Genomic DNA, 12677 nt, shown 5'->3' with positions numbered 1-12677 from the left:
GATTTTTAGCTAGATTAGTCCATGGCGGGGGGATGAGGTAGTGCGCCATAAAGCTAATGTTCACTTACAGACTCATCCTGTTCAGTGGCAGGGTCTTTTTAGATTGGAATAAACAGGTCGTGGAACAAAACCCAGTATCCCCCAGGGAGGGTAACAGTTTGACAGGCTGTTGCACCCAGCTGGAAGGCAAGACCACCAGTAGCAAGCATGACTTGTCTTTTCAGCTTCTGTGTTTCACAGCTGAGGGTATTGGCTTATGTAAAAATCAGCAACAGGGAAATGAGGGGATTTTGGAATAATCAAGTTCTCTGTAAAAGTAGATCAAAAGCTATCCAAGGCACTATCCCCAGCCCTAAGCTGACAGCATGCATAAGTCTTCAGTGCCATTCCAGTAGCTTTCAAATTGACCTTCATTATTATTACTATTATTTTTGTCACTATCAGTCATAGCTAGGATTTACCAGACAGTCTTACAGGAAAGATGTTGCCTGTAAGCAAGAGCTGGGCATTACTGCTCTTCCCTCTAATCAGTAATTTTAGATTTTTTTTAATTGCACATGAGAAGAGAGGAAGCATATGTAATTTAGATGCTATGATTTTTTAATTTTGTTTTTTATTGAGAAGATAATCAGGAAGTAGAATCTTGCTATCTAAATAATAATTTTGCATTTGAAGTCCAAAATCTAGCTAGGAAGCTGTTTTCATCTGTAGGAAAGAAAGAAGATTATTATCATTCTGCTACCACTCTCCACAGTGGAGCATATAAGATTCTCCAAAGAGTTACAGAGCAGTCCAAGAAATCTGAGCAAATGCTTTTGAAATAAGCAACAGTGAATGTTAACATAATGCCCTGACTGTAGACTTTTTTCCTGAGTAAATCTGCTGTCCATTTTAATTGTTATTTTTCATCTTCCCTTTCACCTGCCAAAATAGAAGTAATTCTTGCTGGTCAGTCCACTGTGAGGATAACACCTCCAGTGTTAAATGAATAATGTGTAGTAATCACATTTCATGAACATCAAATACTAAGCTGTTGTTCTTGCTGTCAGACTAAATGAAAGAACAAAGATGTTCTCTGGAGAATTAAAATTGGGGAGTTCTGTTTTTTTGTGCATGTGTTCTGTATCTTTTATCCTCCAGCTAAAGTAAACTCAGCTTCTCCCATGAAAACTCTATCGGTTCTTTTACTCTTCATTGATTCTCATTTCATACACTATCTGTCTCTCTTTACCTCCAGTAGTGCAAAACAGTTTTCTAGAGCTGGCTTGAAGCTCTGCATGTCTCTGTTGGCCTGATAAAAGATCAAACAGGACAGGAATCTTGCATTCAGGGCTGTAGCTTTTCACTCAGCTGGATGCCTTATTGCATAACTTCTGTTGGGAAACTTTGAAAAAATTTTACTTTTGAGACTTGCACTCTGCTATCCTTTCTTTCCCTGAAAGTCCTAAAGATACTCAAACTTTCTTAGAGGGATCTGACACAGACCACATAAAAGTCTTTTCCTTAGGTAATCAGCCAAAAAATACTGAATTTTATGGATATGATTATCTGAATTAACACAAGCATGTCAAAAGTCTTTTAACTTCTTATTTGAAAAGAACAGAAGAAATTTGCAGTTTTGCTATATATCTGTTTTAACTCATAGATTTTTTTTAAAGCTACTTTACTGATTTTTCTTTTTTTTTTTTTAATTTCACTTGCCAGACAAGAAAAAATATGATGTAATTGTGATTGATCCACCATGGGAGAACAAGTCTGTTAAAAGGAGTAACAGGTATGTTTTTTAGTAAAATCAACCAAACTTTGTCATCGTAGATTACAGAGGGTAATTAACATTTTAATATATTGATCCAATCCAGGACCACTGTGAGACTGTAGCTCAAACTTGTAAATATTTTCACACATGCTTACCTTCAAATCTATGGACTGCCTTAGGTATTTCACTGAAATGTGTTGGATACTTGGCATACAAGATATTTGCAAGAGTAGATCTTGAATTATCTAGCTGGTGAGAGAATGTTAGCTCTTTACAAAGAAAGTATGGATTCAGCTGTTCTGTACAGCCCAGATCATGCACATATTAGTTTGTAATTAATAAGGTTTCTTCAGTGGACATAAAGCTAGATAAATATGTAAGTATTTCCAGGACTGAAATCTTGCTAGGAAGTTGGAGTGCGTTTTTATTTAATTTGAGGTGTAACTTAAGCTTGAGTCTAATGTTTAGAAAAACATGATAATGCAGCAGTGAAATCTTCTAGTGCAATAGGAGCTCTGAGTACTGTAGTTTATGAAGTTATTAACTTAATTTTTTATGGGCTTCCTCCACTGCTGAGTAACATCATGTTTATGCTAGTGGAGTCCTCTTATTACCATGGAATTGTATCTCTGTGAAAGAAGGGTGGACAGGAAATATGGTCTTACAACTTTCTAGAATAAAGTTTGCCGTGGCTTTTGATCTTGTTATGAAGACATAACATTTGAAGATGTAGGGACGGATGTGTAGGCTGTCCTTTGAAAGCCCTTCAGAAACCTCTCTAAACTCTCATTCAAATGAGACATTTCTCATTCAGAAGTGTCTTTCTTGAGTATATAAGGTACTCAGAGAATAATTGTAGTTATGAGCATAAGTTAGTCACCAAGATCCTTTCTCCCTTATGAAATAAAGGCAAAAAATGGAGGAGCCATCACTGCTCATAATTATCTTGTTGGCAGCTAGTCATTGTGAAGCATTTCTCATCTAGGTGAATACTTTCTCCTCTAGACAGTCCAGGAGGTATTTGGATTTTATCCTTGTTTGCTGTTTCTCACTGTAGCATTGTGTAGGGTCCTGGCTACCCACATGGTGGCTGCCAATTTTCATTAGGCAGTGTGCCAATATTTTTGGTGCTGCAGTGTGTAGGTTCCACGAGCTGCAGTTTATTGATAGTGTAGAATTGCATCATGAAAAAAAAATGGTAGAACAGGACAGGATCTGGAAAGCATCCTGGATTCACCAATGTAGCATTCAGTTAGTTCAGAAAAGTGCAGAATGGTTTTGAATAACCTAGAAAACTTCCACCATGGCTGATAATTAAAAAAAATGAACAACTTGTGAAAATAATTGGAGAAGTTGTTATCTCTAATGACCTGTTCTGTTGCCATTCAAATTAGTGTGACTCACTTGTCATTTTCATTCAGAAGAGAGTTTATTATGAGAAATGAATAGCATTACATTGCCTAAGAAGCTGTTCACTAAATAGCTTTGTTCTGGCACAAGGATGAGAATATTGAGTTACATCTGATAGTTCTTAAATGAAAAGAAACATGGGCTCCTAAACTTAAGAGTCACAACTAATAGTGCTTTATTTCAAGGCATAGTGAAAGTACATAGTTCAAGGTTCTGCTCAGCAAAACTTATGTTCATACACTAATGATTTTATATCAAATCTCTCGGAATTGTCCACTGGGTGTCAGTCTTGAACTATTTTTATGACTTAGATTGTCAGGAGATGATTCTTGAAGTGAGTGGTCTGTGTAATTTTTTTATCCATTTGTTTTGCTTTGAAAGTTTTATGGTTGGTATATGCTAATTTGCTTTCTTACTTTATTGGCACAGGTACAGCTACTTGTCTTCATGGCAAATCAAGCAGATTCCTGTACCAGCACTAGCTGCTCCAAATTGTCTTGTAGTCATGTGGGTGACTAACAGACAGAAGCACTTACGTTTTGTTAAGGATGAACTTTATCCTCACTGGTCAGTGAAAACACTTGCTGAGTGGCACTGGGTAAAAGTAAGTTCTTTATTTTGTTGCTTTCTTGGAGACTGAGAAGACTTGCACTATGACACTTTGTGTTCTTCTCATTTGTCTATTTACTACCATTTACGTCGCTATTTGAAAGCTGTGATATCATCAATATCCTTCTTTTTTTAAAGGAAAAGGTCTTGGGAAAATATGGGATATTAAAATTTTCTGCTGTATATTTTTAACTCTTTTGTGTCAGATTACTACAGCTGGAGAATTTGTGTTGCCTTTGGATTCTTTGCACAAAAAACCCTATGAAGTTCTCATATTGGGGAGAGTTCAGGCAGATGTAAAGGAAGCCTTAAGGTATGTCAGGATATTTATGGTAAATGTCTTTTTTTTTTTCAGCTGCTAGGATTCCCTTTGTATGTATCACTAACTCATAATGCAATATAATGTCCCAAAATCTCTTGGCTGATTGTGAACCTAAAGATAGCCTTATTAGCTTTGGAGTAAGGGAGTGCCTTAGTGAGACTAAAGAAGGGAACCCCTGTGTGTTCCTGTATCTGCTCTCTTGGGAAACTCTTGGACAAAAGCCTTGTGGACAGGGCTTCCTTTGCTGACAGGTTCTCTTGGACCACGAGCCCTTGGCACAGGCTGATGCCATTTTGGGGATGCTGCTGTTGTTCCATACATACTGACATAAAAGACTGCATTGTTTGTTCTCAGTGGCTTTGCATGGCTATTGTAAACCATGTTTTGTCCAAAGCCTCAATGATTTCATAATTTGTTTCATAAGTTGTTTTATGTATTATGTCTGAGCAACATTTAATTTCCCTTGGACTTTGAAGTTTGTGAATGAACATTCTGTGTGTTATCTCCCATCTGAAATAACTCTGCAAGAGCTGTAGCATCACATTGGGTAACATTCATTCATTCATTCTCACATTTCTTTTCTTTTCTGATTTATATGACAGGAAATCTGAAGGTGTTCTTCCAATTCCAGAGCATCAGTTAATTGTCAGCATACCCTGCAGTCTGCATTCACATAAACCTCCTCTTGCTGGTATGTTTTGGTTTTTATGCCTAATGTTTCTGTAGCACAGTGATCTTGGATGCCTCATTATGGGATGTACCTAGAAATGCCTTAATTTCCCATCTGTCAAGCAATTTTACTCAACAGAACTTGTGGTTCCTCTTAAAGTGTTCTGAAGCACCTCATCCTGAGAGAAAATTAATGTGAAAAGCAGAACTTCAAGTAGTACTGTGTGAACATTTTGGGTAGACGTAGAAAAAATATTGCATTTTTCAAAATTTATCTTTTAAATGCTGCAGAAACAGTTTTACAGATACTTCATATATGAAGTCGTGACAAATGACCTAAAGTACCTTGTGTGGGAGAGAACTTTGGGAGTACATAAAACAGGAAAGCAGAAACCTGTTTCTTTATTATGTCATCCTGAAATAAATGTTTACATATCTGCATGAATTGATTATATGCCTACAGTGCAATTATGCCTTTAAATCCAAAAACTTAACTATTTTAAGACTGCTAACAAGAGGCAAAAAATAAGGTATGCCTTGCTTGTTTCTGAGGAGTTGTATTTCGCTCACTGAAGTTGTGTTTTGCTCACTGAAATTGATGCAGTAATTCCAGCCAGCCAGTTAGTGTGGGTATAAATTAAACTTTTTAGAGTTGGTACAAAGAATTGTTCTGGAGCACTTTGACTAATTTAGTCAATAGGAAGTGGTACTTCTTTCATCATTACAGCACCTTAGAACTTTCCGAGGCTGTGGTAAGAAATATATTTAAAATCTCACCCAAAATCGATTTAATCCTCCACCAAGGGGGAAGCTCGCAATGAGTCTGCAAATATTCCAGGTGTTTTGTATTCACATCAGAAAGGCAAGTAGAAGAAATGTTTAATGCTCTTGGAGAGGAGAGGTGTCACACTTTGCTTCACTGATATGCTTTTCTTTTTCTCTTCCCAAGGGGTAGAACTACTTTTGATCTGAGCAATTGTTGTATCTCCAGGGATGTTCTAGCATCTGTGTTTGGGGGCTTGCATTTATTAAATTACCATATATATATATGTATACATACACACACACCTGTTAAAAAAACTAGTAGAAAGGACATACTTTGGTTAGCTAAAAATGGAAGAAACAGAAGGGCAGTTCTAGAAGGATCTTTGTGCCATCCTGAAGCCACATCTCCAAGAATTAGGGCTACAGCAGGGTGTATATGTGTTGATTTAAGCTAATGAACAGTGGGGTGGTTATTTATGAGGCTGTCACTAGGGTCTCTTTAGCAAGCCAATATTTATCAGCAAACTTGGACACAAACAGGAGACTTGTGAGGCATCCAAGGGTGCAAACCAGCAGTTTGGATGTATTATGGAAAATTTTAGTGCAACAATGGTCCTCGGAGCAATTATTTTGTAGGGCAGATCTAGAAACCATATTGGAGAATACGTTATAAATTATAACCCTGAGTGGAATTTGAAGGAAACTGTCCTTCCTAATTTTTGGGTGTATTCCTTGAGTCTTCAGTTGAGTAATGGGATTTGATAACATTGGGCAGCATTTGTATTTCTCTTTGAAAAAATGAACTTGCTTGGAGCAATATGAATAGTTTAAAAAGTTTTTGTGAAAATCCACGTATATCCTACAGGTTTTTTGGCAGGTCTATGCAGAATATGGTTATGTAATGAAAAGGTAGACAGTAAAGCAAAAGCTGATTGCTGATGCTTTAACTTTTGTGCTGTACAAGGTGTTGCTTTCACGACCAGGCAATAATCTCAAGCAGCCAGTAGAGAGCAGCTGAGCTACATCCTAGAGGGGTTCAGAAGAAATTTGAACAGAAGCAGGGATTTGGCAAGGGGGGAGAAGGACACTTGATGAGTCAGACACATTCTTTATGCTTTGTTTTAGTAGTAACAAAGCCAAAAATAATAGTATTTACTGATGCTGTCTGGCACTTTGTTTCTTATTACAACAATAAAGGTTGTATGTTGGTACATATGTAGCCACTTAATGACTGATTATAAGAGTTTATCTCTCTGGGGGAAAAGAAAGATGTAAATTAAAGTAAGCCATCAAAAAGAGATGTTTGTGTTCCTACAGTGCATTTAACCATGAAATTGCAACTGTAGGGGTTTTGGTGATGCATGTGCTGTGTTCAATGCTTAGAGCTCTAATATGTCATTGTAAATGTACTTAAGCTGCTTTATGCAAATGTGTTAAAATCAAATTTTATTACTCCAGGTTTTGATTCAAATAACAGCAGGTTTTCTTCCTAATTCAATTCAATGGTGCTCTTAGAGAGCACAAAAGATACTCTGTTACAGATATGTATGAAGTTCTACATAACTTCACATCACCTTTTTTCCTTTTCCTGTATTACAGATTGTTCTTGTTATAGCCATTGCTCTTCCAGTTTTTAAGTATATGCATTTATTGTCAGAAAATAATGCTGTTGTGTAGGAGTTTGCCTAAAAGCAGTGGAATTAATTCTTGGCTATGTTCTAGCCAATTTGCATATATTCAGCAGAACTGTGCAATGAGGAGTCATGGGAGGTCCCTCCTCCTGTAGCAATGATGGTTTATTAGGCCATGTTATAAAGGTTTGCTTGGAACTAAAAGAAGTAAATGCCTTTTGTTTCCTTATAGGCCTTGTGAGCCCTTGCTGTAAGACTAATTGATTGTTGCATCAGCATCTAGATTTAACTTGAAGTTCAGGAAAGACGGAGTGCTGTAATGCCATCTTTGAGCTGGATTTCAGATCATTTTCTGGTCCAGGGTTTAGACAAATTGGGCAATAAGGACCTCTATGTCGCAAACTCTTTTGAAGGGTTATTTTAAACTGAAATAACTTGTGCTTTGTGCTTTGCAAGGCTCACTGATCAGGCAGTGAAAAAGCAGACGCTTATTTTCACTTTATATATCCAATTTATCAATGCAGAACTTGCTTTTTAGGCAGTGGAAGTTCAAAAAATGTTGCTTGTTTCAAAGATAATTCTTTAGCTCATTTAAACAATTTTCTGAGCATGCATCTTCAATATGTGTCTGGGATTAGGAATGTGCAGGTGTGTCAAGTCTCCTGCCTGGCCACTGGATTATGCTTTGGAATGAAATGGGTTTTCTGGAGCTGTTGTGTCTGCCAGCTACCTTTGTGCTCGCTTCACGTGTCCTAGGGCATTAGGTGCTCAAGTACCTGAGCTGCTGTCTTGGTGTTTGTGACACCTGCAAATGATAAAGAACAGGCTGTTTATAATCTATTTAACCTGTTTCCTGTCAGTGGTATCTGTAAGTGGATAGAAGTAATTGTGTTCTGGGTTTTGTTTTTCAATCTATTCCTGTGGTAGAAAAACTCAATACTTAATTTTTCTACTGATGGAACTCCTCTAAGCTGTTTTCAGAGGAAAAACCCCAAGGGTTTGCTTGAGGGCTGCAGATCAGATCCATGTGTGTTAAGATAGTCTACTGGTGATACAAAGGTCTAACAAAGAAGACATAATTTGGGACTTGAACACTGATTTTTCCTATTTGAAGGAAACCAATGTAATGAGATTTTAAGCCAGCAAAATTCAGCTCTTTTGATATGGTAATTTCGTTGCAGTGCAAGTTACTGCCTGATGTGATTATGTAAATGCCTACAACCTAGCAATGAAGAATCATACTATAATGTGATCTCAAATTATATGTAATGTGTCTGGTTTTTTTAAAAAGCCCTCGAAGTTTAAAAAGATGTTGTCTCTGCCAGAAGGAGAGAGGGAGATTCCTGCGACTTCCTTTTTAAATTCTAGAACCAAATTGATAGAAAGACTGGCACACTTTTCCTGCTTCTGTTGAACTGATTGGTTTCTTGGCTACCCCTTTTTTGCTTTCTGGTGAGCCAGTCTTTGAGATTGGTTGATATGTGCTTTTCAAATTTGTTCTTTTAGGCATGAAAGTTTTTGGTGACTTCTGAAACTGCTTTGGATTACTGAACCCAATGCTATGAAGATTATTTTTAACTTATGAATTTTAAGATCTACCACCTCTCTGAGCAATCTGTTTAGTGTTTCAGCACCCTCATTGTAAACAATTGTTTCCTTATATCTGGTCTGAATTGATCCTATTTTCATTTAAAACCTTTATCCCCTGTCGTATTGCTGCAGGCCCTGCTAAAATAAGCTTGTTGCCTTCTTTCTTATAGCCCCTATTTAAGCATTGAAAATCCACAATCAGGTCTTCCTGAAGCCTTCTCATCTTCAGGATGAGCAACCCCAACTCTCAGCTTGTCCTCCTAGGGGAGGTGCTTTGGCCCTCTGATCAAATTGTCAGCAAATTATGCCCAAGAAATTTTTATCTTAATGGAGCTGTGAAAAGAACAATAAAATTTACCACTTTTTTATTATGATGTGTTTGCAAAATGATATTAAGCAACTACTCATAAGTGGTGTCTAATTAGATGAACACCCACGACACCAAACAGTGTGTGAGTTTTCTGTCAGAATGTACATTTTCCTCTAAACTTCCCAGACTCTTCTCTGTAAATGCTAGATTTGTTTAAACATTTTATCTTGCCTCTAAAAGAAGCAGGTTTTTGGAATAAGATTCCTTCTGGTAGCAGTATTTTTTAGATTAAAAGCTGCCTTGATGATAGCCCATCTGAGACATTCATGTGACATTTGTTAAAGATTGGGAGAAGGCGAATAGATTTTTACACCATGCCAAAATACAAAAAAGCCTGGAAACACCCATTAACAATATTTACAGAAAAGTTTTTAATACAGTGGAGCTTTGGAAGAAGTGATCACGTAGGTAGGAAATGCACCTTGGGTTGGCTAACACTAGAAAGTGAAGCGGGTGCTCATCTTTCTGCAACAGGAGCAATCTATGGCCTGACCAGCTGGGGTCTCACATAGGGCATCTGTGACTGGCAAACTTGATGCAAAAAGTCAGTACTTGGATTGCACCAAAAAATTTCCTCTCATACTTCAGTGTATGTTGACTGGATGTGTTTTTGCTTTATGCAGTGATCATATCTGAAGAGGCTGAGTGAAGCAGCAAAATGTTGGCCTTATGAGCTGTATTTTTAAGTGACAGATACGCAGAAATCACTAGCAGATCTGATCTAAAAATGACCAAAGTATTCTTTGGAAAGGGTCATGTTTCCATACTTTTTCTTCTTTTATCTTCAGCAGCAAAACACAAAACTTAACATGCAGTTTTTAGTATAGATAAGTTTTTCAGTCTTTCTGCCTTCTCTGTGTTGGGGGCTCCTTAACCCTTTGCTTTTCTCATGTTTTTGTAGCCATTTCATGAAACGTAGTTAAGGAGTTCCTCAAACCAGCCACAGACTAAATGGTTCTATATGACAAGTAACACATTTAACAATAAACTCTTTACTATAATACTTTTCAAGCAAAATGCAAGATCTTTTTCTATCTCCAAGAATACCAGTGATCAGTGACACAGTTGATGTTAATGACAGACGTCTTTATATTTGGATTTAGGCAGCAAAAATCCCCAACTATAAAAGAAATATGAGATTTATGTTACTGAATAGCAGTAACAGTTATAGAAATATCTCTTCTGGTGCCAGGTTGATATTGGGGAAAAAAATAGTTCCTGCATTTTTTTAGCCCTTTTAGTGCTGTACTTATTTAACTGGTATTACTTTTAACTTTTGATAATAGTATTACTTTTTACTTTTGATAATGTTTTCATTACAAAAATACTTTTATCCCCTTTAAGGTACAGAGGAAAAGAGAGTGTGCTCTTAATTAAGGAAAGGGTTTATGTATTTATTTATTTATATATATAAGTATTGCCCCCATGTTATTGGAGCTAAGTAAGGCTTTAGGAGGTGTTTGGTTGATATTAGTAAAAAAATTCAGAAATCATTTATGTAGAGGCTGAAATAAATCCTCCTTCCCTTTCTCTAAATGAAAACCAATAAATCAAGGCTATTGAAGGCCTTGACAGTATTTTTCAGAATCTCAAGGGCATTTATTTAAGATTACTTTCTCACTATAAATAGTCCAGCTGTTTGATGAAACCTCTGAAATTAATTTGCTGTCTCTCCCTTTTTTAATGAAACATTCATTTTTTTATTCTGCCAGCATCACAGGGGAGGTTTTACTTTTTTACTATTGTTATTTGTACCATTGTCATTGTTGTTGTCTTTTTTTTTTCTCTTGCACAGCAGTTCTGGCAGAGTTTATCAAGCCAGATGTGGAATGCTTGGAGTTGTTTGCTCGCAATCTACAGCCTGGTTGGACCAGCTGGGGAAATGAGGTCTTGAAGTTTCAGCACATTGATTATTTCACTCTTCTGGAGAATGAAAACTGAACTGGGTCTTAAACATCTATACCTTCTGAAATTCCACATCATCCCAGGGGCCTCTTGAACTTAGCCTTATTATTGACGGTGCACCTAAAGGTAACAGAAATAAAACCAATTGCATTTTAGTTAGAACTCTTTAAGTGACAATATATCTGTTTAATGCTATCTCCCCTCTGTGCAAGGTGGTCCCTTATTTTGATGATCTGAACATATTTAGATACTTTTGTTACCAAAAACCAGTGAAGATAAAACCCCTTAACAGCAGTGCAGCTTTGAGAAGCAGGCATTCTTTATTCGGTCAGGTGCATGAGGGAGTATCTTCTCTGAAATATTTGTATGCTGATTACAGAGAAAGCTCCTGTTTATATTCTTAATTTTACATACATATTCATTGACATTGATGATATTAATTTCCCCAAAATCATTAACACAGGCTCCCTTCCCTTTGCATACACGTTCTTCTGTACCAGGGGTTTCTTTGGTGGTTCCTGGTGGTCAGCCACCCCAAAATCACATTTGACCATCCAGTGAATGGTAAAAAGTTGGCATAACTGGGCTAGTTACTCTGCAGTTTTCCTTCTTGGTCAATGTTTAACATGACCCTAGAGAATAAGCATTTTGTGGTTCTATAGGCTTGTGGTTTTTGAAGAATAATCATATTAACCCATCAGGTTAATATGGTGGGTTAAAACAATAATTTTTCATCTGCCAACAATGTTAAGTGTAAGTTCATCCCTGTTCTTTTTCAAACCTCAAGAAAAGAATGATATTTTAAAGTATTTTCACTGCAGCTATCAAATCTGAGCTGATAGCACATTGCTGCTGCTGTACTGTAGCTTGTGCTATTTTTAAAAATTATAATAAAGAATTGTATTGTTTTTCAAGAGTCAATGGAAGTAAACAATTCTGAATGATACATGTTTTCTTAAAGTTTTTTTTTGCAAAACAATAGGTTTTGAACTAATATAGTTATGAAGGCAGTGTATCTTCCTACTCTGTCTGCCTTAGAGAAAATAAAAGGAACAGTGATTATATTTACTGGCATATGAATTCTTGACTGTCCATATTCTATATAAAATGTTACTTTTAAAACAGTTGATAATTCTGTCTTTGTGTATATGGTGTTAATTTTTTGATGACATTGTAAATGATCAGCCTCAACATCTTAAAAATTCTGAAGTTTTAACAGATTGTATGTATTTTTTAAAAGACTCTTTCCTTATGTTCTGGAACATTATAAAGCCATGCTTGTGAGCTGTATTTTTCAGCTAACAAAAAAATGATCCCTTTAAAAATATATTAAAGAATTGTACCCTTTGTGTATCATTTGTTGTTCTTAAATTTACTTTGAAAAATATAAAGAAAATGTAATGAGGCCTCTGCCACTTACTCATTTATAGCAGTTGAGGCAGAGGTGCTGGACAAATTGATTTTCCTGATGGCAGGTTCCTGAGTTCTGACTGTTTGTAATGGAGAACAAAATACATTGCCTAACTTGTTTACCTTCTTTACTCCCTTTTGGTAGCCTGGTGCACTGTGAAGATTTATTTAAATTTAACTTCAAAATGTTAGCAGAGTAGTTTTTAATAATTTTGTAATAAAGATGAAAATGAAAACTTG

At 36.4% G+C, this 12677-nt stretch overlaps 1 protein-coding gene across 2 annotated transcripts in view; it reads left to right on the top strand.

Annotated features, from left to right (window-relative positions):
• LOC141729620 (N(6)-adenine-specific methyltransferase METTL4-like) overlaps nt 1-12677 on the top strand; it is a 19345-nt gene extending 6668 nt beyond the window's left edge. The window contains exons 5-9 of one of the 2 annotated variants that reach the window (XM_074544327.1): nt 1705-1774; nt 3596-3770; nt 3982-4088; nt 4700-4788; nt 10921-12677. In XM_074544327.1, the coding sequence (XP_074400428.1) occupies nt 1705-1774; nt 3596-3770; nt 3982-4088; nt 4700-4788; nt 10921-11063 (584 nt within the window). In that variant the 3' untranslated portion in view covers nt 11064-12677. Of the gene's footprint in view, nt 1-1704; nt 1775-3595; nt 3771-3981; nt 4089-4699; nt 4789-10917 lie in introns of both variants that reach the window. The other variant, XM_074544326.1, reaches the window with a different exon arrangement.

This window comes from Zonotrichia albicollis, chromosome 7 (genome assembly GCF_047830755.1).
Source record: "Zonotrichia albicollis isolate bZonAlb1 chromosome 7, bZonAlb1.hap1, whole genome shotgun sequence".
Taxonomy (NCBI): domain Eukaryota; kingdom Metazoa; phylum Chordata; class Aves; order Passeriformes; family Passerellidae; genus Zonotrichia; species Zonotrichia albicollis.
The sequence above is the reverse complement of the archived record's forward strand: the minus strand, read 5'-3'. Positions and strand labels throughout refer to the sequence as shown.